This window comes from Microcaecilia unicolor, chromosome 1, assembly GCF_901765095.1.
Source record: "Microcaecilia unicolor chromosome 1, aMicUni1.1, whole genome shotgun sequence".
Lineage (NCBI taxonomy): Eukaryota > Metazoa > Chordata > Amphibia > Gymnophiona > Siphonopidae > Microcaecilia > Microcaecilia unicolor.
In genome coordinates, this window is record NC_044031.1 from 637,789,286 (window position 1) to 637,815,000 (window position 25,715).

General features: G+C 40.9%; 2 protein-coding genes across 4 annotated transcripts in view; both read left to right on the top strand.

Annotated features, from left to right (window-relative positions):
• LOC115460509 (membrane-spanning 4-domains subfamily A member 15-like) overlaps window positions 1-5,476 on the top strand; it is a 117,435-nt gene extending 111,959 nt beyond the window's left edge. For all 3 annotated transcript variants that reach the window (XM_030190278.1, XM_030190280.1, XM_030190281.1), the window contains exon 7: window positions 4,810-5,476. In XM_030190278.1, coding sequence (XP_030046138.1) covers window positions 4,810-5,091 — 282 coding nt within the window. In that variant the 3' untranslated portion in view covers window positions 5,092-5,476. The remainder of the gene's footprint in view (window positions 1-4,809) is intronic.
• Window positions 5,477-11,000: 5,524 nt separating this feature from the next.
• LOC115481962 (membrane-spanning 4-domains subfamily A member 4A-like) overlaps window positions 11,001-25,715 on the top strand; it is an 86,462-nt gene continuing 71,747 nt past the window's right edge. The window contains exon 1 of the mRNA XM_030221468.1: window positions 11,001-11,203. The gene's annotated coding sequence lies outside the window, so the exon portion shown is untranslated. The remainder of the gene's footprint in view (window positions 11,204-25,715) is intronic.

Below are 25,715 nucleotides of genomic sequence, written 5' to 3' on the forward strand. Positions count from 1 at the left end.
CAGTTCAGGAAGGAAGTCCCAGTGCAGGCCACCGACAGCCTATGAGTGCCGCTGCCCGTGTCAAAACTGCAGCAGAGAGGATTTTAAGGTATGGAGGGGGGGGGGGGAGACACACCCCATGTAAAAATTTTCTGGCTATGTCCTTTGGCTGCTGCCCCATATCTAAAGGAAAATCCACCAATGACCAGTCCTCCTAATCGAGCACCCCCACCAACCCTGAGTAGGAACCCCTCCAACAGATATCTCTAAATTGTTCTAATTATCAGTGTCAACTGCTGAGTAAGTTGTAAATAGGAATAACACACATTGTTTGAAATGTCTGTATGTAAATGCCAGAAGTCTAAGAAATAAGATGGGAGAGTTAGTATATATTGCACTAAAAAAAGATAGATCTCTGAGACCTGGTGGAAGGAGGATAACCAATGGGACACTGTCATACCAAGGTACAAATTATATCGCAGTGATAGAGTGGAACAAATTGATGGAGGGGTAGCATTATATGTTAAGGAGGGCCTAGAATTGAATAGACTAAAAATTCTGCAGGATACAAAACACCTGATATTGACTGTGTAAATGTAATATCAGTACATACTAGGAAGGTAAAGTTCCTAGATGAAATCAAGGAAATGTGTCGAGTCTCAGAAGTGTTCTTTATATAGTAAACGTCATTCTGTTGGATACCACAGTTCCTTGGTTTTATGCTGGAAGTGTCATCAAATACCCTACTTCTTTGTTTTGCCTAACATAAGACTGTCACTACTTCAGTGATCTCAGGGGCAAAGCTGCATGTGTGTCTTCCACCATCTGCCTGGAAATATCAGAGATGACATTCTGAGTAAGAGTGCCATACATTTACCAGCTGGATCAGACATAGGAATCATAAGCCTAGCTCCTCAATGCACGCCAACCAGCCTACCTGCCCAGTATGACTCCAGTGGCTGAGTGAGTAGCCACTGCAGACAACTGAGTCAGAGTCAAGACCAGGGAGAGGAGCTGTGGTACTGTACCAGGAGTCAGTGGAGATAAAATTTGGTTTCTGAGCCAAAAAAGAAGATGGGGAGGTGCACTAGGAAGGAAACAAGTATTGTTTGTGGAGCAGTGAACCCATTGTTTCCATGTTTCAGGTTTATTAAAGACTTTCTATTAGAGAATGACATGGGGACGGGGACCCGCAGTAACCATGGGGATGGGGACAGGGACAAACTTTGTCCCCATGTCACTTTCTACTTTGAAGCCTGTTAATGAACTGGACTGTTATTTATGTTTGATTGATGTAGACAACAATATTTTTTAGAAAAACAAGCAAACATGCTGGTCACAGCTAGCAAAATTTGCATTGGGGATCCTGTACATCCTGCTACCAGCACATCTTCTAAGAAGACAACTTCTATTGCAGGAGGGACTGTGGAAGACAGGACAGCTAGACTGAATCCTGAGATTATTGACTTCTCATTCATCCACAGATTTAAAAAATCATAACAGTGTTTCATAGGCAAATTTCTCCATTGTATTTTGTACCCCTGGACATTTGAACAGGGTGGATTAGGATTCCTTGGGGTAGTAGAAGTCAACTATTGTTGGGGTTGGAAGGGTAGAGGGTGGTGGTGGTGGGAAGGTTTATTATAGCTGCTCATTATTATTGTTTTCTATTTGTAATTTATATACAACAGTTGCACAGCATATTGTTCTTTTTTATACTTTAATAAAAGATTTAAATATAAAATCATAAGTGTTCGAGGCTTCTGCAGATGAGACCAGAGCTCATGGGACGGGGACAGAACCTGCAGAGACGGGGCGGGGATGGAGACAGGGCCTGTGAAGACGGGACGTGGATGGAGATGGGGCATGTGGGGACGGAGACAGAATCCACAGGGACGGGGACAAATTTTATCCCTGTGTCATTCTCTACTTTCTATCCTGTCCAACAGAATAAACCATCTGGGCAGCGTACAATCTAAAAAGAAGAAAGGAGCAACTGACACAGAATACTAACATGAAACAAAAGGAACTAGGGTAGAAGTACAATATAAACAGGGAAGAGGGGAAGTATAGGAGAAAATAATATGGTAGGGGACTTGGGGAAAATCCACTATTTCTGGGATAAGCAGTATAAAATGTTTTGTACTTTTTTGGAATCTTGCCAGGTATTTGTGACCTGGATTGGCCACTGTTGGAAACAGGATGCTGGGCTTGATGGACCTTTGGTCTTTCCCAGTATGGCAATACTTATGTACTTATGTAGGGAAGTCTGTAGGCCAGACACAAGTGACTTAATCAGAGGAAAACTAGGTATAAGCATCCTCAAAGAGGAAAGTCTATAGCTCAGCTTTGAAAAGACGTAGCGAAGTAAGTTCCATCTCCCTATACATTGCCCAAACTCTTCTGACACCTTTTCATGCTGTTGCTACGATAATTCTTTGGACCACACAAGCCAATAATCACATCAGGAGTGACAGTTACTGTGTGCTAGTGAGGCTTTATACTTTTGATAAGGATATTGATGCTAATGTTAACGGGAGATGTTAGTGTTTTGGTGATAGTCGGTGTGGTGGTTATGATATCAGGGTAAACAGTTTGATTTGGATGATGATGACAGTGGAGGATGATATTTATAATAGTGAAAATGTTAGTGCTGCGGAAGGTGGTAAGGATGCTGATAATTGTGTTTACAATTGTGTTGATGGCAACTTTGATAGTGTTGTCACTGTTGTCAGGGCTTCTTTTCCAAGTTTACATCTCCTTAGACAGCATTGTCTTTGTTGCACTGGCAGGTTCTAGAATCTCTGCTCCATGCATTTATTACTTCCAGGTTTGACTGTTGTAATAGTTTCTATTCTGGTCTTCCTAAATAGCAAATCAGGAGGCAGAGGCTGATCCAGAATACAGTGGCACGCTTATGTAATGTATAAAAATGCATCTGATCAATTCTCACTAACTTTATTGAGGCCTGTATTCAGCTTCAGGTTCTTTGTTTGGAATTCAGAGCTTTGTTTTGGAAGGTCCATTGTATTTGAGGAAGCATTTGTGTTTATATCAGACCTCGAAGTTGCTGAGGTCTTCATAGCAGTTTCACTTCAGGTGTCTAGTAGTGTTGCAGTGCACCCAGATACAGACATTTGCGATCTGCGAATCCAAGTTATTGAACTCTTTACATGTTGATCTTCGTTTTGAGTGCTATTTATTTATTTATTTATTTATTTATTTATTTATTTATTGCATTTGTACCCCACATTTTCCCACCTATTTGCAGGCTCAATGTGGCTTACATAGTACCGTCAAAGGCATTTGCCCAGTCGGTGGATAACAAATACAAAGTTGTATAGTGATCGTAGGAGGTATAAGTGGAGGGTCGAAATAGATGAAGATTGCATGTTGTCCTGCGCGATCATAGTCATACTGTGTTGGTAGGTGAAGAGGGTTATGTGGGGTCGATAGGGTAGGCCTTTTTGAAGAGGTTGGTTTTTAGTGATTACCTGAAGTTCAAGTGGTCGTGGATTATTTTCACAGCTTTTGGAAGCCCATTCCATAGTTGTGCACTTATGTAAGAGAAGCCGGCTGCATAAGTTGTTTTGTATTTCAGTCCTTTGCAATTTGGGTAGTGTAGGTTTAGGTAGGATCTTGATGATCTGACTTTGTTTCTTATTGGTAAGTCTATGAGGTCTGTCATGTATTCTGGGTCTACGCTGTATATGATTTTGTGGACTAAAGTGCAGATTTTGAAGATGATCCGTTCTTTGGGAGCCAATGCAACTTTTCTCAGAGGGGTTTGGCACTTTCGAAGCGTGTTTTGCTGAATATCAGCCTGGCTGCTGTGTATTTTGGGCAGTCTGGAGTTTTTTTATGAGTTGTTCTTTGCAGCCCGCGTAGATTCCGTTGCAATAATCTGCATGGTTTAGGACCATTGATTGTATTAGGTATTGAAAAGTTGCTGTTGGGAAGAAAGGTTTTAATCATTTGAGCTTCCACATTGAATATAACATTTTCTTTGTTACAGAGTTTACTTGACTGTCGAGGGTAAGGTTGTGATCGAGTGTGACACCGAGTATTTTCAAACTGTCCGAGGTAGGGAGGGTATTTCCTGGAGTATTTATGGTTGTGGGTTTGTATTTGTTATATGGAGAGGAGAGGATGAGGCAATGTGTTTTTTTCGGTGTTCAGTTTCAGTTGGAATGAGTTTGCCCAGGAGTCCATGATGTTCAGACTATCGTTGATTTTGTTGGTTATTTCTGTCAGATCATGTCTGAAGGGGATGTAGATTGCAACATCATCTGTGTAAATGAATGGGTTGAGGCCTCGGTTGGATAAGGACTGTGCCAGTGGAATCATCATCATGTTGAAGAGTATTGGTGATAATGGTGATCCTTGAAGTACTCTTCAGACTGCTTTCCACGGTGTCATTCAAGTAAAAGGTGAAAGATTATGATTTAATCAGGACTTGAACTTTGTTTTAAGTAATATGGCATTCAAGAATAAGGTAAAAGTTTGGTTTATAAATGGGATTTTAGTTGATGAGGCAATTGAGGGATTTGAGTTAGATGGGATTAGGGTCTGAGTGGGTTAGGAGGGTTGGGTTGGTGGGAGTGGTTGATGTGGAAGGTTTTTATGATATTTTATTGATATTTCTAATGCTTCAAACATTTTCAATTAGGCCTGTCATAATTGTAGAAAGTTGATGAGTATGAAGATGAAGAAAATAGAGGTGGGAATGGCGGTACATTATGAGAAAATGGAGAAGAAGAATTAGAAGAAGAAAAAAAGATATTACTCACATTAACAATAAACCTGACCATAATGTTTTCTTTTCTTTAGCAATCGGTTGTCATCCTGCAAAATGAATGCAAACCAGAGATGAACTTCAATCCTGTGGCCCCACCAATGTATAATGTAAATGATCAATACAGACCAGAAGCCAGATTCCCATCTATGCCAGCACCAGCATATACTGAAAACAGTCAATACAGACCGGAAGCCAACTTTTCAGCTATGACAGCCCCATTATACAACAACATTGATCCATGCAGACCTCATATTGACCCTCCCTCACTGGTACCACTGATAGTTAGTAATAATGAGCAAAACAAGATGTCCTGAGAGATAAGGATGGTGCGGAATAGGAATGAGGCACAATATTTAGAAGTACTGTACAGCCTGATTACTATATTCTGTATATAGACAGGGAATCAACAAAATTAGCATTTACTCATGTTTACCAAAGGAGACTAAAGGTTGTTGGACCAATATATGAGTTTTTCTACAATTTATTTACCAGGATTTATTTACCGCCTTTTTGAAGGAATTCACTCAAGACGGTGTACAGCAAGAATAAGTCAAATATAAGCAATAGATAATTACAGCAGTAAAAATAGTCAAATAACAATGCAAAATATGGAATAGTATGCTACCATCACAATGTAAATGCAATACATAATAGAACATTTTAATAGACAACGTAGGGTATAAGCAAAGATGGAACATATAGGGGGGGGGGTCTTTTACTAAGCCGCAGTAGCGTTTTTAGTTCACAGTAGAAATCAGCTAGCAGTAAACACTGAGACGCCCATAGGAATATAATGGGGGTCTCAGTGTGCACTGCCAGCTGATTTCTGCAGCGAGCTAAAAATGCTACTTCGGCTTAGTAAAAGCAGGGCTGCCAAGAGGGGGGGACAGGGGACACACATGTCCTGGGGCCCGGGCCTCCAGGGGGGCCCAGCGCCGCCGCCTGGCCCACCCTCTGTCGCCACCTGGCCCACCCTCCGTCACTCCCAGAACTAACCTTAAGCCTCCTTTCACTTCGCAGCAGCAGGTCAGGCCACTCCTTCCTTCCATGTCCCGCCCTCACCTGACGTAACGTCCGTGAGGGCGGGGCACGGAAGGAAGGAGGAGAGGTCTGCCCTGCCGCTGCTTGCTGTGAAGTGAAAGGAGGCTTAAGGTTAGTTCCGAGGGCCCGGCCTGATAGCGGGTGGAGGGGGGCCCTGCGGTCTCGGGTGGGCGGTGACCTCGGGTGGGGGGGGGCCCGGGGGCGGCCTTGTCCCGGGCCCGGCTCCGGCTCTCGGTGGCCCTGAGTAAAAGACCCTCATAGATAGGTAAGAGAGTAAGAGGAGTTAGAAAATAAGGGGATTCAATTAAAGAAAATTGCACACCATCAAGATAGAATTTGGGGGGGGGGGGGGGAGGAGATAATACTATAACGGTTACCTAAACTTAAGTGTCCACACACATAAATGGCAGAAATGCACCTAATTGTTATTCTATATTTACACGCTAAAATGGTCTAGGGGCTCTTTTACTAAGCAGCGGTAGCGCTACCACACAGGTAGCTTGTTCTGAGTTTGCTGGACACTGTTTCCCATGCCAGAAAATAATTATTTTCTAGCACGGGGGTGAGGAGTAGGCGTTTCCGGCGGTAAACAGGTGGCAGTAAGTGCTCAGGCAGTAAATGGCCAAGCAACAATTGTAAAATTATTGCATTGCCATTAAAGACCTCAATTTTGGCAGTCTGATGCAGCTTTACATTTGCATCGTACAAAACACGTACAAACGTAATTGTTCTTATAGAATAGGCTCAGTACTCCTGAAAATCCTGATAGTTAGGTTGATGATTCCAACTCCCCTCCTGCCAGCTTAAGGCTAGAACGCAGCTTGACGAAATTTAAGACTGACTTAAAAACCTTTTTGTTTTGGGACGCATTTATAACCTAACTCCCTGTTTTGCTGGCTTTTAGGCCGAGAGTGTAGGGAGCCAGTGAATTCCTGCTACTTGCCTTTCTTTTTAACTTGTTAAATGTATCTTTTTAATATACTCCATCTATGGCTGATATTGTAACTGCTTTTCTGATTCCTTTCTATTTGTTTTAGAGTACATTGTAAACCATTCAGAAAGGAATCCTTTTACTACGGTGCGCTAAGGGATGTAGCAGTAGCACATGCTAAATGATAAGATGCCCCTAGGAATATAAAGGGCATCTTATTTAGCATGGGCAAATCCATTAGTGTTCCTTAGTAAAAGGACCTCAAAGTTTGCTAATTGGGCAGTACAGCATATTTATAAGAAACTTGAAATACGATGCATACATTTTGGCACCATGTTACAGAATTGCCTCCTGTGTGTTGCTTAACAGTTTATCATGTTGTGCTGCATGTTATTCTGTTAGATATTGCACAAAAAATAATGTCCTTTGGCTTCCAGATATGGAGGACTTTCCTCCATGTTAAATCGGGTTGTAATATGGAAGCTCCGCCACCCAATATCATGACAAGTTCACAACTAGCCAGACAAATCTGAACTGTATCATGAACAGCCTACATCTCACCTATGTAACAGAGCCTGCTGGGTCACCCACCACAAGTGTCACACAACCTCTATGTTTTTCTTTGAAAAAAAGACAAATTTGATTTCTGGTAAAACATATTAATTTATTTTTCCCTATTCTGATAACTTGAAATGTGAATCTGTGAAATGAGTTGCAAATGAGTTATTAAGTCATTGTTAATGAGTTATATCTAAATTGAAATTATTTGTTAGTGAGTTGTACATCAGTTATTTGGGAAATTGCAAAATTTATTTCAATCTCTTCCTTGCCTACATTGATATAAAAATTTATTTCAAGCAACCTGTGAATGATAATGACTCTGTAACATCTATGTTTTCCTCAATACAATGTCTTCTTTCAGAGGTGCAGTTAATGGGTTCTGATGTTATTTTCACTTATCATTTTGCATAATGGCTAAAACGAACTGTTCGTGATCCCAGCTTATTATTTGTATTAAGCAGTATAACATAATGTTTTTAAGAACTGATTGACAGATGTACTGACACTTCCAAAACTTTAAACCTGTGTCATCTATGGAGTATAAGAGTAGCCTAATGGTTAGTGCAGTGGGCTGACAACTTGGGGAACTGGGTTCAATTCCCACGGCAGCTCCTTGTAACCCTGGGCAGGTCACTTAACCTTCCATTGCCCCAGGTACAAACTTACCCCCCTGATTACTTAGGCACACTAGCAGCTGCTGCATGGCAATACCAACCAGGTCCAGTCAAAGTTAATGGGCTGTATCAGCATAAGCGAACCACAGCCGCTAGCATAGCTTAGCAAACAGGGGGGGTTAGATTGTGAGCCTACTAGGGACAGAAAAAAGTACCCACATATATTTACCCACAGAAAGGCAGTATATGAAATCCATGACCCTTTACCCTTCATTTTAAAGCATGACTCCCAAGTTGGAAATACATAGCGTTATTCCCTTAGACATAAATGAGGTTACTGTAAAGCATGCTGAATCGGTGTGTAAATGATTGGAATACTGGCATATAGATATCTGTGTGTGCACATATGTGTGGATATACCGGTATGTTGCCTGTAAGTATGCACATATCTCCTATAGCACGAAAAGTGCAGGTGAAGCCCAGGCAGGGCTCACACTCACATATGTAATTAATAGAATACTATAAATGATGTGATCACAGAAGACTTAGCTCAGTGAGCATCTCGCAACTAACTTTGGGCATGGCACTTACGCGTGCCAAAAGCTGGGGTAAATGCTGGCACCCAACTATTGGAAGTTAGGCACATAAATGACATTCAATAACATTGCGCCTAAATTCTGGGAAAGCCCCTTCCCTAGCCACACCCCTTTTGGAGTTGTGCACCATAAAATATAGAATAGGGCAGATCCTTGGGTAACTCCTAATCAATGCCAATTAACACCCATTGTTGATGGTTAATGCCTGATTAATTAGTTTACCCATGGATCTCTGAGCTGTGCCCAAATTTGGGTGACCTACACAGAATCTGGCAGTAAATGTAAATGGAGTTAAAATGCTGCTTATAACATTACCCTCTGTGAGACCCCGGGCAAGGATTATGGGGGTGTTCCTGGGAATAACTCAGCCAGACAAGGTATACAAACGTGAAAATAAATGTTTTATTCACCTGAGCCCTGGAACCTGTTACCTCACAGGCCAGGAATCTCAGATGCAACAGTTTCTCTGGTTCTAGAAGACCCTACACAGTTTGTAGACCACTGGTCCCCCGATAGCACCTGCTACCTGTGAAGGCAGAGGAAAAAAAGGTGAGTTCTTACAAGTTAACCTAAACCGTTTATCAGAAACCTCTGTCTGTAGTGAGAGGGGAAGCATATTCCACAAAAAAGGGGTTCTAAAGAAGAAAATGCTCTTTGCCTCATGAATTCCAACCATGTACGGGATTCTGCTGGTAGGATAAATTGATAGTCACGGAAAGAGAGGACAGTGCAAGCGGGAACATGCAGAATAATCATAAAAAAAACAAACTGCAGAGCACTGTTCCCTCTAAGCTGTACAGTTGCGTGGCCACACACGTTTTGGTAAGAGGCCATGCAGCTGTTCAGCCTCATCGTGCAGCTGGAACACCAGGACCTGTTTCTTTTACCTCCCACACCACTCTGCCACTGCTGCTGCTGCTCTCCTGAACCAGCAGAAGCAGCAAAAAAAACAAAATATAGCAGTCGCAGGTCCACCCTGACCAGCTCTATATATACCTGTGACTGCCGGTCCGCACCCCTTCAACGTCACTTCTGGGACAAAGCCGGCAGCCTTGGGCACATACAGAGAGATCCCGTGAGGTCTCGAATGCTGCATTTTGGTTTGTTACTACTGCTGCTGCTGGTTTGGGAATGCAGCAGCAGTGGTGGGGGTGTCAGGGCAGACGCTGATGGAAATGGGGAGGAGAGGGGGCCTATGCTGGTTGGAAGTGAGGTGGAGCGAGAGGGGCAGACACTAGATTGAAGTGGGGAGGAGAGGAGGTTTATGCTGGCTGGAAGAGGGGTGGAGAGGGGCAGATGCTAGACTGAAATGGAGAGGGGGCCAACGCTGGTTGGAAATGGGGTGGAGAGAGAGTGGGCAGACATTGGTTGAAAGTGAAATGGAGAGAGAGGAGCAGATGCTGGATGGAAGTTGGGAGGAGAGTGGGGGCAGACACTGGATGGAAGTGGGGAGGAGAGAGATGGGGCAAATACTGGATGCAACTGGGGAGGAAGGAGGACAGAGGAGGGAGATGCTGGATGGAATTGGGGAGGAGAGAGAGGACAGACTGGTTGAAAGTGGGATGAAGAGGGCAGATGCTGGATGGAAATGAGAGAGCGAGAGCAGCAGATGCTGGATGGAAGTGGGGAGGAGAGGAAGAGAGAAGGCAGATACTGGATGGAAATAGGGAGGAGAGTGAGAGAGGAGCAGATGCTGGATGGAAATGGGGAGGAGAGAGAAAGAGAGGACAGACGCTGGATGGAAGTGGGGAGCAGAGAGAGAGAGGGGCAGACACTGGATGGAAATGGGGAGGAGAGGGGGGCCGATGTTGGTTGGAAAAGGGGTGGAGAGGAGCAGATGCTAGACTGAAATGGAGAGGGGGCCAACACGGGTTGGAAATGGGGTGGAGAGAGAGGGAGCAGACATTGGTTGGAAGTGAAATGGAGAGCGAGAGAGGGGCAGATGCTGGATGGAAATGAGGAGAGATAGAGCAGAGGAGCAGATGCTGGAATCATAGAAGTGGTGAGGAGAGAAAGAGAGACTGCAGACACTGGATGGAAGTGGGGAGGGGAGAGAGAGAGAGAAAGGCAGACGCTGGATGGAAGTGGGGAGGAGAAAGACTCCCTTAGAGATTGAGATTTTTTTATTTGGAACCATCCCACTAATAACTCTCAACTCCACCACACAGAATCAGTCTAAAATACCAACCACACAACACTCTATTCCCTAATGTTACTACTTAAAATCAATGAGCAAGTAATAGCATAGGAGAGAGAACTTTTCAAAATGATTGGGGGGGGGGGGGGTGCTAAACCCAATGGAACTTACCCCTCCCTGGATACTGTCAAGGCGCAGGGCAGATCTATACTCAAGCACAGACTGACACCTATGAGTACCAGTCCAAAATTAACATTTCTTAATCTGACTGAACACATTACAAACCCACAAACGGCATCACTCCTCCTTTAGAAGTGAGCCACTCTTGTTTCCCAGAACATTGGAACCACCCTCTAAACGGTAGAGCTAGAGAATTTTGTTTTTCATAGAGTTTAATCAAAACGACTTGTTTTGTTTAAAAGATAACACAGCTCACCACAGGAAGGGCAGCAAAGAAGGAAGAAAAGAAGAAGGAAAGAGCTACTAGCTTTAAACTTCTGCAGGACTCTCAGCACTGCACAGACCCATCTTCAGGAAACCATAAAGGTAACAAATTAGAAACGGTTAATGCACGTGGCTATCCCTTTCTCTGCTTAAAAATGGCCATGCATACTGAACTAGCTTTCAAGCATGTAAGCTTTAAGGCAGAAAGTGACATTTTTTTTACGAAACTCTTTTATATGTCACTTTTCTGTGGTACAATAGTTTATATATTGTATTGTAGCTGTTTTTCTTTCTTTTTTTTTTCCCAAGATTTTTTTATTGATTTTAGTACAATGTAAATAGTACATAACATTAACCAAAAGAAATAAAGATGCATTATGGAGATATATAATGGATTATAGTGTGCCAAGGAATTATATAATTATAGTTATAATAGTAATCTAAGATAGGTAGTTATCATTTATATAGTTTCATTTGTAATGGAATCAAGATAGGAAGCAATTGGAGACCATACAGTATTTGTTTTAATTATTGATCCTGTGAATGTGGCGGAAGCCAATTCTAGCTTGTGGTACATTAGAACAGATTGCCACCAGAAATGTTCATTTAACACTGAAGAGGTTTTCCAATTATTTAGAATCATACGTTGTGCTATAGTAACTAATATGTCAAACAATTTGTAATTATTGGGAGACAACGTGAATTCTGGAGAACAGGATTTCAAAATTATTAATGAAGAAGTTAGTGGAATATCTGAATCAAATATTTTACTAATGATGGTCCATATTGCTTTCCAAAATTTTTGAATATGAGGGCAATCAAATAACATGTGCAGTAATGTTCCACATGTTCCATTACAATGCCAGCATAGGTTTGTGGGGGTTAGACGTGCAGAGTGTAGTTTCCTCGGTGTCCACACAGATCTATGGTAGAGGAAATACATTGATTGTAATATGTTAGCAGATGGTAATGGTTTGATGAGAGAGAGCCATAGTTTATCTTTAATGTGTTCAGGAACTAATATATGTATGTCATTCTCCCAAGTTTGTATTAGCGTGTTGTGTTTTTTATAGATGGAAGACAAGAATAGTTTGTATAATGCGGATGCTACATGTCCTGTGTGAAGTAGAGTCTCACAAAGTTGGAATATTGTGGGAGTTGAAGGAGAAGGAATTTTCTTTTTTTTACTAAATGATTTTATACATTGTGATATTTGTAGCCATCTGTAATATTGTGAAGAAGGAATATTATATTTAGTTTGGAGATCTGAGAATGAATTAATGGATTTTTCTTTGCTGTTATATATATCTTTGAGATACCAAATGTTACAATCAGACCATATTTTCCAATAAAAAGGTTTGTTATCTATAAGAAAATCTGGATTATACCATAGTGAGGAATGTAGAGATTTATTAAGTGGATGCTCAAGGATACCGTCTAGGTGTAAAAGGCATATTTTGGTGTTAGTGATGATTATATTTTCTTTTTGTGATGCACTTAATGTAGATGTAAGAAGATGGGGAAGGTGAAAAGGTTGAACTATATTTTGTTCTATCGATAGCCAAGTAGGAGTGTAATCAATGTTAGTAGAAAACCATTGACATCCCTGCTGAGCTATGAAGGCTTTATGATAAAGCATAAAGTCTGGAAAAAGGATACCAAATTTTTCTTTTGGGGCTTTGAGTTTTTTTAATGCAATTCTGGATTGTTTAGATTTCCATAAGAAAGATGTTAGGAGTGTGTCTATTTGTTTGTAAAATGATGAATGAAATAATACAGGTATCATGCTGAGTATGTAATTGATTTTAGGCATTACCATCATTTTGATTGTTTCAATTCTTCCCCACCAAGAAATATTTAAGGGGTGCCATGATAAAAGAAGATTTTTGAGAAAGGTCAATATGTTATTACAGTTAAATTTGATAGTGTCATGTATTGAGGAGTAGAGATCGATACCAAGATATCTAATTGATTTATTAGACCAGGATAGTTTGAAGGGATCAATCAAGTCTTTTGACATGAGAATGTTGAGTGGAAGGACTTCAGATTTGGATTGATTGATTTTGTAACCTGAGACAGCTGAGAAGTTATTAATGAGTGAAAGTAATGCCGGTATGGAAGAGGATGGATTGGTGATATAAATAAGAATATCATCAGCATATGCTGATAATTTGTACTGTTTACTTTTGTATGATATACCGGTAATGTCAGGTTTTTCTTTTATTGCAATTAAGAGAGGTTCCAATACTAAGTTAAACAGGAACGGAGAAAGTGGACAACCCTGTCGGGTTCCTCGACCCATTATGAAGGATCCCGACAGGGTATTATTTGCTATAATTTTTGCAGATGGGTTAGTATATAGTACTCTTGACTTTATCGATGTAGTTGTCAGGGGCTCCAAACCATTTAAGCACTGCAAATAAGAATTGCCATTCGACCCTGTCGAATGCCTTCTCTGCGTCTAGAGACATGGCCATGGCAGGGACAGGACAAGTTTTCGCTATTTGGGAAATGTGAAAGAATAGTCTTGAGTTATCTGTGATGAGCCTGTTTGGCATAAATCCAACTTGCGAGGGAGATATTATTTTTCCAATTATTTTTTTTAATCTATTGGAGAGAATTTTGGCAAATATTTTATAATCCGAATTAAGAAGAGATATTGGTCTATAATTTTGGACTAGTTGGGGATCCTTATTTGGTTTGGGTATTACTGTTATTACAGCCTCAGAGAAATGATTGAAACTAGTTTCATTGGGAGATAAATTATTGAATAGACTCAGCAGATTCGGCGATAGAGAGTTTTTGAGAATCTTATACATTTCAACTGGGTATCCATCTGGTCCTGGGGCTTTTCCAGATGGGAGATCAGATAATGCGATCAGTAGTTCCTTCAATTCAATCGAATTAGATAATAAATTACTATCAGCTTGTGACCATTTAGGATGAGATAAAGGAGAGAGGAAAGCTTCTATTTCTTTTGAATCTCCAGTAAATTCAGATTGATATAGTTTTTGATAGAATTCAGAGAATGTCTGTAGGATATCCGGGGTAATAGTTGTTACTTTATTTTTATTATTTTTAATTGATGGTATTTGAATTTTGATACGTTTACGCTTAAGGTAATTGGCAAGAAGTTTACTGCTTTTATTACTTTCAAGATAGAATCTGGATTTGGTCTGAAAGATTTCTTCTCTAGCAAGACTAGTGCACAATTTATTATAAGCATATTTTAATTTATAAATAGAGTTTAGAAGATTCTGATCTGGATCTAGGAGATATTTTTGTTCATAGTCCTTTAGCTCAGTTTCCATATTTTTAATAAGAGTATTTTGTTGTTTTTTAATATGAGCTGATATTGAGATGAATTCTCCTCGCAGGGTAGCTTTAAATGACTCCCAGATGGTGATTGGGGCAGCTGTACCCGGAGGATTAAATTTAAAGAATTCTGATATGAAAGATTCTAACCGGGATTTGATAGACTCGTCTCTCAAAATCTGAGAGTTAAGTCTCCAAATTGGTGATTTTGATGTTTGTGTATTTGAAAATGCTATGTGAAGAGAGATGGGAGAATGATCTGATATGACTCTAGCGTGTATATCAGATTTTAAGACTTGCGGTAAGAGAGTAGCTGAGAGGAGAAAATAATCTATTCTTGAAAAGCTATTATGTGGTAGTGAATGGAAAGTAAACTCTTTGGTGTCAGGATGGAAAATTCTCCATGGATCAACCAAGTTGAATTGTGTCAAGAGGGATTTTAAAGTCTGAGCAGCTTTTGTCTCAATTTTTTTTGCTGAGGAGTGTTTATCCATCCAAACATCTAGTGGAAGATTAAAATCTCCTGAGAAGCATATAGGCATTACTTTAAAGGAAGATATATTTTTAAAAAGGGAGGAGAAGAATTCTGGAGAATCACAATTTGGTGCATATATGTTAACTAACAGTAAGGGTTGAGACGCAATTTCTACATGTGCAATTATCCATCTGCCTTGATTATCTACAGCCTTTTCTACTATAGTTACCTGTGTATCCTTAGAGAAAAGGATTGATACACCATTTTTCCTTCCAACAGATGGAGCATCTATTATATTAGATATCCACTTGTATGGAGTAAGCAGATGTGTAAGATCAGTTACATGAGTTTCTTGTATAAAAATGATAGAAGGTTTTAATTTCTTTAGGTGTGTAAACACTTTTTTCCGCTTTACTGGATGTCTCAAGCCATTTACATTCCAAGATATTAAAGAGATAGCTGGAGTTGGAGGAGTGTTAGGTGTTAAAGAGGTCATATTTCAAAGATTTATAATTTTCAGTATTATTGATTGAGGGAAATTCAGAAACAAGAGCGAGTGTATAATTCCTTGGCACAGAGAAAGAACAGAAAAACTTACTATGAAAGCCAATAACAACTAGGCTTCTACAAAATACAAAAAAATTAAGCATAAACCATAATTTGATGAAAAAGACCATGGTGCTGGTTCCCGTGATAGGGACATCTAAGAGTCCTGTCCCCGCTCAGAGAGATCAAGAAGGGGATAAGTGATATATTGTAATATGGAATAGCGCACTTGGTTATTTAAATTACATTATGAGTTAATAACAAGAGAAAACATTGCCATATTTCAAAAATGTAAATATGGGTTTTAACAGGTATGTAACAATATATTTGGTAACAAGATATCTGTTGCTGTAATTCTAGGGATAGAATCTAAGATAAGAAAGTATTTTAGTTAGGAATATATTGGATGAGTATACATTAGTTGATGAGAATACTTTAGTTGACAGTATATAGAGTGAGATATAGCCATTGCTTTTTCCCTTTTTTTTAACTAATGTTTATAAATGAGATGGTCACTCATGGAAGTTCCATTGTCATTATACTATATCTTCTTGTCATTTCTGAGATTTGTGTCTATATAATGTCATATTTCTGACACCAGAAAGGTAAAAGAGTCTGAGATAAGAATATATATTAGATAGAAGATATACAAGATGAGAGTGTGTGAGTTGAGATGAAATATATATCAGTATGTTTGATAAGACATTTACCATTGTTTTCAAAGAGAAAAAAATCTGAAATAAGAGTTTACATTATGAAAGAAAATACAATATTTAGTTATATATAAACTGAGATAAAAGTATTTCCCCCCCCCCCTTCTTTTTTTGTTTTTTTTGTTAAACTAATGTTAATAAATGAAATAGTCATGTATGGAAAATTCCTCTGTCATTATACTAGATTTTCTTGACATTACTGAGAATTGAGTTTGTATATTACCATATTTCTGACATCAGGAAAGAGGAAAAGCTAGAGATAGGAGTGAATATTATATAGAAAATACATTAGATGAGATGAAACATATAATATCATGTTTGATAGTAAGATATTTGCCATTATAGTTTCATATAAGAAGAGTAAATTAAGAGTATAAATTATGTTAGAACATACATTAGTTAAGAATGTGTAAGGTTGGATAAAAGTATTATTTACTTTTTGTTAAATTGATGCCTGAGAATGATGTATCCATTAGGGGAAAATCCTTTGCCAGTACACTAGATTTTCTCATCATTTCTGAAATTTGAGTTTGTATATTACCATATTTCTAATATCTGAGGAGAAGGGGAGTCTGAAATATCAATACACATTAGATATGAAAAAACATTAGATAAGGATGTGTAAATTGAGATTAATTATATAACAACATATTTGACAGTAAAGTATCTGCCATCTTATTTCAGGAAAGTAAAATTTAAAATAACAGTGCACGTTATGAGAAAAGATACATTTTTTAGATTTACATAAAATGAAATAAAGACATTATTTCTCCCTTTTTTTAAACTGATGTTAATAAATGAATAAGTCATTTAGGGAAAATCTTTTACCATTATACTAAGTCTTCTTTTCACTTCTGAGATTTGAGATCATTTGGTAAAAGCTTGTGATATTCTCTGTGGTCTCAAGTTCACTCCTTTGTTGGAGAATTCGAAGAGTCTCATAGCTTTTGAAGCTCTCTCCGGGGGTTAAATCACCTGTGAAGCAATGAAATAAAGTCTCACTGTGTGGATATGGTTACTCTCAGATGCAAGGAGACAAGTCTGGCAAAGAGAGAGCATCAAGCCGTGACACACTGTTTTGCCTCTGGCAATCTGCAAAATGAAGGTGCCGTAGTTGCATTGTGAAGATGGAGAGGTTTGCCATTTAAACTGAAGTTAAAAAGTGACATCTCAGGCAGGATGAATTCTTCTTCATTATGTGTGAAGGTATCGCAGTGATTCTTGAGACCAAATCGAGACATAATTTAATCTAGACCATAGGAGTAGTTGTATGTATTCTGATTTGAGGTTTGGCTACATTTTTAATGACAATCACTCTAATTGTTCTCTAATGAAGTAGTCGTTGGAGTAGAAACTAATTGAATGATATGGAGAGCAAAATCCCATTAGAGCGAAAAGTCCTGTTCTTTATTATTAAATATCCTCATCTGATTAAAAGGAGGTTTATAAAAAAAAAAGATTCGTATTTCAAATGCCCATTAAAAGGAAGAAAAATGTTTAAGTAGTGCTATGAAAGTGGAAAAATGATGATTTTGAAAAGTTGCTGGAGGCATTTTTATAATGAGGAAGTTTTCAGTAAGAGACAACAGAGTTAATGCGTGGGTTTATATATGCAAGAGAAAAAAGAAAAAATATGCTTTACCTTGAGGGTGAAATTTGTATGATAATTATGTCATTCCTTGAGAGTGATATTGATCAATGAAGGCTTGTAATTGCTCTGGAGAGTCGTATGTTTTAGTTGAATTGTGAATTGTAACTGTCATTCTGGCGGGATACTGGAGGCCGAAGCGTGCTCCCATCGACTTCAAGTGAGCACGCATGCTGAGAAAGGCCTTCCTTTTTCGTGCAGTTGTTTTTGCGAGATCAGGCACAATTAATATGTTTTTACCTTCTATATGGAGTGATGATTGTGCACGAGCAGTGGTGAGAATCTGGAGAGCATGTGGAAACCGAAGCAGTTTAGCTATAATTGGTCTGGGATGTTGTTGATTGAGCTTTAATGTGGAAGGGGAGCGATGGGCTCTCTCAAATTCCAAAGGAGGATCAAACGTTATGTTTAAAACTGCTGGGATCCATTTTGATAAAAATTCAATTATATTAGTCCCTTCCAATCCTTCTTTGAGACCTAGGATTCTTATGTTGTTTCGTCGGGATCTGTTAGCCAGGTCTTCCAGGTCTGATTCAAGTTTCTTGAAGTGTGAAGTTACCGAAAGATCAAGCTGTGATAATTGCAGAGCTGTTTGTGCTGATCTTTCTTCTATTACTTCAACTCGATGCTGAAAGGCATTAAGAGTAGTTGAGATAGTTGTTATCTCTTCTTTTAGCTGGCATGTTGTCTCGTAGTGTTTAGATGAGAGGTCACGCAGGGCTCGCAGCTCTTCCATAGCTGGATCTGATAGTAGCGGTTGAGCACTTTTTCCCGACGCCATTTTCTCAGGTGTGGGGGGATCGTGCTTCAGTCGCTTTGGTCTGCTTTGCTGATTCAAAGAGGTTTCTGACTTTGATGAAGACATCCGATGTTTAAGGTATGTCTCCTCTTTATCCAGAAACTGTTTTTATAAGAAAAAACTTGATGAAAAGCGCTTTTCCATACGATTTTTTTGGTCTGAGCGAGGGAGAGCACGTCTCAGACGTCCATCAGAGTCAAAGGCTCACCTGCGCCCCATATTGTAGCTGTTTTTCTTTTATCCCCACTTGTAAGTTTTGTGCCTGGAGCAATGGAGGTACTTTGGTTGGTAACTTGTGGAGAGTCACAAGGAGCCATGGTGGGAATTCCCCAGGTTCAAATTCTCTGCTCACTGCACTAACCATTAGGCTCCTCCATGCTGTCAGCTTAGGCAAGGCATCACTACTGCTCCCTTTGCACATCCAAGGCAGTGAGACGTTTTATTTGACACTGTGCTGCTCTGAACTGTAGGGCTCATACTAGGATTACCATATTGCCTCTTTTAATTAATTAATTTATTTGTTACATTTGTATCCAACATTTTCCCACCTATTTGCAGGCTCAATGTGGCTTACATAGTGCCGGAGAGGTGTTCGCAGACTCCGGTGTGAACAAATTCTAAGTGATGCTGTGATAGGATAAGGTTCATGTGGAACAGTCAGTGGAAGAGTTGTGTTATATCCTTTACGTACTTTACTTTTGTTATGTTGCAGAGATCAGGCATTTAAGTTGGATCTGTGGGGTATGCCTTTTTAAACAGGTTAGTCTTTAGTGGTTTCCGGAAGTTTAGGTGGTTGTGCGTTGTTTTCAAGGCTTTTGGTAATGCGTTCCATAGTTGTGTGTTTATGTAGGAAAAACTGGATGCGTAAGTTGATTTGTATTTAAGTCCTTTGCAGCTTGGGTAGTACAGATTTAGATATGTTCTTGTTGATTTGGATGTGTTTCTGGTTGGTAAGTTAATGAGGTCTGTCATGTATCTCGGGGCTTCACCGTAGATAATTTTGTGAACCAAGGTACAGATTTTGAAGGCAATGCGTTCTTTGATTGGGAGCCAGTGTAGTTTCTTCACGGAGGGGTTTTAAGAGAACATATGCTCGTTTTCAACTTCTTCAGATACGTCCTCCAGGATTTTTAATTTTTAGGGAAATGCCCTCTTTTTCTTTTATGTGCCTATGACAAACACACCAACCCACATAAGGAGAGAAACCATTTGCCTGTTAGACAATGAGAGAGAGAGAGAGAGAGAGAGAGAGATTGCTGATCCCCTTTCTGTTCCCCTGCTGGTTGAATATGTGGAATGAAATTTGTTAGTGCTGCATAACTTTATGCATATATCACACACAGGGTTACCATATGGCTGACAAATTCAGCCAGTCTGGGTTTAACTTCCATTGCAAAACTTTCACACATATCTCAGAAGCCAGCCAAAGTTGTTGAGGGATGTGCGCTCTTCTGGTAAGTACACTTGGGCTCAGACTCAATCAAATTCAAATCCAGAAGTTCTTGAAAAGTAGAATGTCTACTGCTGTACTGTAAGTAAGTCACTGTTTGATGTGTGTTACTCAGGGGTGTAGACAGACTGCGCGGTGGGAGGGGGCCAGAGCCTGAGGTGAGGGGCACATTTTGGTCTGCTGCTTCACCGCCCCCCTCTGTTGCCACTCCCTGCTGCCTCGTCACTGCAAATACCTTGGCTGGCGGGGGTCCCCAACCCCTGCCAGCTGAAGTCTTCATCTAGCACCGGTCTCCGGCGCCGCCGCGTTGCCTGCTCTGCTCTCTCTTCCCCTCACATCCTGCACGCTTCTTTTAGTGAAATTTAAAAGTAGCATGGTGGACGTGAGGGGAACAGAGAGCAGGGCAGGTAATGCAGCGGCGATGGATGAAGGCTTCAGCTGGCGGGAGTTGGGGACCTCCACCAGCAAAACCAGGGGTCCAGAAGAAATTTTGGGGGCCCAGGCCCCCGTGGCCCCACGTAGCTACGCCACTGGTGTTACTGTGTTCATTAAAGGGTACGATTAAATATTTCTTTAGCAAAAGAAGCAACCATTTTTAGTATTTGTCTTCTTGGTAACCTTAGCTCATACAGATAGCTACCTTGAAACTAACCATGTAGTTACCTTGGGTTTAAAGTTAAAGTTAATGGCTGAGCAATGCAGAAAGGGTTTCAGCATAGGTGTTAACTTGTGTGAAAATCAAGACTACACACCACATTAGAGTGTGTGGTAATGGGGTCATTAGCAAATTCACAGCCAAGCAGGAATAGAAAAGTTTTTGACATGCACACGACACAGAAAACTTTTGCCAGGTTCAGGGTAGCATAGAAGGCTGGTTGAGAGCTGTGCAAGTCCACTGGCACCCCCTCTCTCCCACTAGGGTTACCATATTTGCGGAGACAAGAAAAGAGAGGACAGCAAAAATTTAAATGGTTTCTACCTTTTCTAAAGAAATATTTAATTGTAGTTAATGAACTCACATCAAACAGTGATTTACTTACAGTACAGCAGTAGACATTCTACTTTTCATGAACTTCTGGATTTGATTTTGACTGGGTCTGAGCCTAGGCATACTTATCATAAAAGAGTGCATATCCCTTTGGTTGGCTTCTGAGACACATGTGAAAATCTTTGCGTGACATATGCTTAATATCGTGCTGCACAAACAAAATTCCTTTCACAGATTCAACCAGCAGGGGAGCAGAGAGGGGATCAGCAATGTCTTTTTGCCTCCTTAGCACCCCCATGTGTCCAAACTGACTAATAAGCCAGAGATGTTTTCTTTCATTATGTGGGTTGGTGTGTTAGTCAATGTTCATAGGCTCATAAAAGAAAGAGGCCATTTCCTTAAAAATTAAAAATCCTGTAGGACATATCTGATATCTCCCACCAACTCAACCACCCTGCTGCAGGTAGCTTTCTGTAGTTGTCCCTGGTATAGTAGCCCTGCACCCAAAATAGAAAAAAAATGTCCTTGTTAGTTTGTCTAGCAGCACACAACCCCAAACAAAATCCTCACTTCCCGGCCTGCTGACTTAAAAAAAAAAAAAAGTCCCTAGTATCTATTAGGACCCACAACCCCTCTCCTAGCCTCTGTGAAGATGAGGCTCCTCCTCCTCCTCCTCCTCCTCCTGCTCTCCAGCAGGCCTCACTGGCCTTGTGGCTCCTGAACAGGACTCTGGCCAATCTCTTCCCAGTACCCTGAACACACCAACCTTCAGGATCCTAGATCCCTTGTTCACTCAGGGTGACCTTGTTCTTAATATGCAAATTAGATGTAGATTAGACAGTTCTCAACAACAGCAGATTCATCAGGCAGCTCTTTATTCCAGCCCGCTGGGCACACTTCTTCCAGCTTAAACACTTTCACAGGTCTTCCCACTGAGCCCTCACACAGTGTTCTAATCCCTGGGCCTCACCATCCCCATCTAGGCTCCTCATCCGCCTCTTAGCACTTCACATGGCTCGGGCCCTTCCCTTTCACTAGGCACAGAGGGGCTTTCACTGCAGCAGGCCCTATCTGACCCTCATCCCCTGCAGCCCCCTCCTACCTCCTGGGCGCCCACCGATACCATGATCCCTCTGAGGGAGGGGTCACCTAGCTCGCCTAGGTCCCTTATCTTTCTCTTAGCACCTCACATGGCTTGGCCCTTCCCCCCGTTCCCAGGGACCTGAGGTGCCTAACTGCAGCAGGCCCTATCTGACCCTCATCCCCTGCAGCCACCTCCTACCTCCTGGGGCATCCGACCTCACCATGATCTCTCTGAGAAAGGGGTCACCTGACGATTCCTTCAGGCGCTCTGCAGCAGGTCCTTTCTGACCCTCATCCCCCTGCAAGTCCCCAAAACCTGGTTCTTAATGTCCATCTTTGCTAGATCTTTTCCATCGGCAGCCGACTCAGGTAAGTGCTCCCGAAGCCCTGGGCCTCTCCTCTCCAGCTTGAACTGCCTCCAGCTTCTCAGGCCTCCATCCTTCCTGGCCATCCGATGGGGTGCAGCCTGTAATCACAAAAACAAATCCAAGTGTGGCCTGTTTACTCTCCTGGCCCCCACACTTGTGCTGCACCTCCCTGTGGCTGCCTCCATCCCCTACAGACACTCCCAAGCCTCCAGATCTTACTAATCCACCCTCACCTCCCCCCTAGATACCCTTTACCTTGGGTAGGTGAGTAAAGTGCTTCTGCTAATGTGGCCCCCTCAACAGGCTTCTAGAACATCCATCTCACTTTTGCCCCTTGGCTGGTCCAATCTGGAACCACCTGTGCTTTACCGAGAGCTTTCCTCTACCACATAGAAGTTCATTGCAGATCCCACCACTTGTGAAGACAAGGCTCCTCCTCCTCCATTCTTCCCCCACTCTGAGGGTACAGCTCTGTCCTCCTAATTCCAGGCAGGACCCAGCCCATAACAACTTACACCTGTTTCTAACCCAGGATTCTCCTTGGTCCTAGCAAACTCCACCTGGACATTCCCCTACTGGCTCCCTCTAGTAACTCCTCAGTAATATTATGACTTGGACATTTTCCCCCCATTTCTATGGGACCAGAGCCCTCTAGTGGCCTACCCAGGATAGGACAGCCCCTTATTCTTTACACCTCCCTCTCCTGACTCCATATCTTAAATGAAGCAGGAGTAATACTTGTTCACTCCTGCCTCAGGCACCGCCATCTTTAAAAATGGTGGCACCTGGCTGCCATATAAGGGAAAATGTCATGCTCATTGTTTATTGCATGAAGCAGTATTTTTGGATTACTAATTTGTGGTATTACCCCGCACAGAGCCAGCTCTACTTCAAAGCTTTCTACATTGGACCTCTGTGTTTTAGGAACTTACTCCGGGAATCTATATATCGCGCCTTCATTTCTGCGTGGAAATTGAAGTGTATTCTACAATGCATGTAACTTAATAAGTGAACTAGCAAATCATTGCTGTTAATTGGATTTTAACAAGCAATTATGAGCACTTAGTTGGAATTAAGATTTACGTGCACAACTTGCTAAGTGTATTCTGTAATATGTGTGCATAGTTGAAAAGGGGGTGTGGCCATGGGCATGGCATAGGCGTTTCTAAAATGTATGTATTTTGTAATACAATACACCTGCTCAGCACCTAATTTAGGCGTTCGGATTTATTCCAAGTAAAACATGGTGTAAATGGCTGCGATTAAATTTGGTCACGTGGAGAGGTGCTCGGCGTATTCTATATACTACACGGAAATTTAAGCCTATTCTATAAAAATATAGGCATGCTTTAGAGAATACACCTAGGTGTATATTTTTTCCGTGCAGAATTTTCAGGTACCATATATTGTCGTAGTTCAAACGCACTCCTTTCTGAAGGAAAGCAACAGCAACCTGGGCAGGAAGGGCTAGCTCCTTTCGTGGGTTTGCAGTTTCTCAGCCTCACTGAGAATATCCCTTCTTGGAATTGGACAGACACTTCCCTGTAATTTATCCAGTTGCAAACTATGCCAAAATATTTCACAGGACCCCAAAGTCATCCACAAAGGAAAGATATTCAACATAAAGGGATCTTTCACTTGCTCATCTTCCAATGTGGTATATAACATTCAGTGTAAAAAATGTAACGAAGGATGCTATATTGGAGAAAAAGGCCAGATGCTTAAGACAAGATTCAATTTACATAGACATCATATGAACAATACTGGTGCCAGCAGGGTTCCCACGCCTGTTGGTCAACATTTTACAGGACCAGGACACTGTACCAGTGACTTCACAGTGAGAATCCTGAAAGGTAACTTTAAAACCATACAAGAACGTAAGACCTTTGAAGTCAGAATGATTGAATATTTTAACACCCAACAGAAAGGACTTAACAAGGATCTGGGGTTCCTAGCCCATTATAAACCATAAAGCTGTATGTCTCTGTTGATCACCCTCCCCTCACCTATCCACACCCATCCTGTTAGAATATCAATGATATGCTTTGATGTCCCCATGCATACTTCCTACCCACCCCCCTCCTCCCACCCTGTCAGACTGTCATAGTAATGCTTGAATGTTTTCACTTATATACACTGTCAGCTAGCACATTTGCTTATTTCCGATCTGAGGAAGAAGGGCAACCTTCGAAAGCTAATCAAGAAATGTATTGTTATGTCCAATAAAAAAGGTATCATCTTATTTTCTTTTCCATTTTTATTTTGTTTGATTTCTATTGATAAAGTATACATAGGAAATCCAATATGTTAGTGTTTAACTTTCAAAAAGGAGACCATGATAAAATGAGAACGGTGAAAAGAAAATTAGAGGAGCGGCTGCGAGGGTCAAAAATTTACATCAGGCATGGATGCTGTTCAAAAACACCATCCTGGAAGCCCAGGACAAATATATTCCACATATTAAAAAAGGAAGATGGAAGACCAAATGACAGCCGGCATGGTTAAAAAGTGAGGTGAAGGACGCTATTAGAGCTAAAAGAGAATCCTTTAGAAAATGGAAGAAGGAACTGACTGAAAATAATAAGAAACAGCATAAGGAATGTCAAATCATATACAAGTAAAACGCAAGAAGAAATTAGATAACTATCATAAATAATACAGGCATCATAATTATGCAAATGCAGAAAGCAAATAAACTCTCTCCAGATTATAATATCAGCATTCGCACTACACCATGTACCAAATAGCAATTACACAAATAAATTAACCAAAACACCTATTTCTCATACAGTGGGCCGCAGCTTTATTAACACCTTTTGCATAATTAACAAATTAACAACCCATTCAACCAATCAAACCTCCATATACTCCCTATCTTTTAGCCCTTACCCCTTATACTTCTTTCTTCATTCTTTCAAAACCCCGAGACTCTCATCCCCCCTTCCCCAAGATAACTTCAGCATGGCTTCAGCTCATCTGATGTTATCAGCAGTGGCGTAGCCAGGGGGGGTGCCAGAGGAGCGGCCGCTCCCTCAAACGGAGTTCTGCCAGCTCTGGCGCCTATTTGTTTCTCAATGTGTTGCATTGAAAATGTGCGCCAGCGCCGGCGGAAGTCCGCTCTCGCTCCCCTTGCACCGTCAACCTGGCTCCGCTTCTGGTTATCAGCTCACAGTCTAAAGCTGTGAGCTCCCTAACCTAAATTACTGTGAATCATTGACCCCTGCTCTAA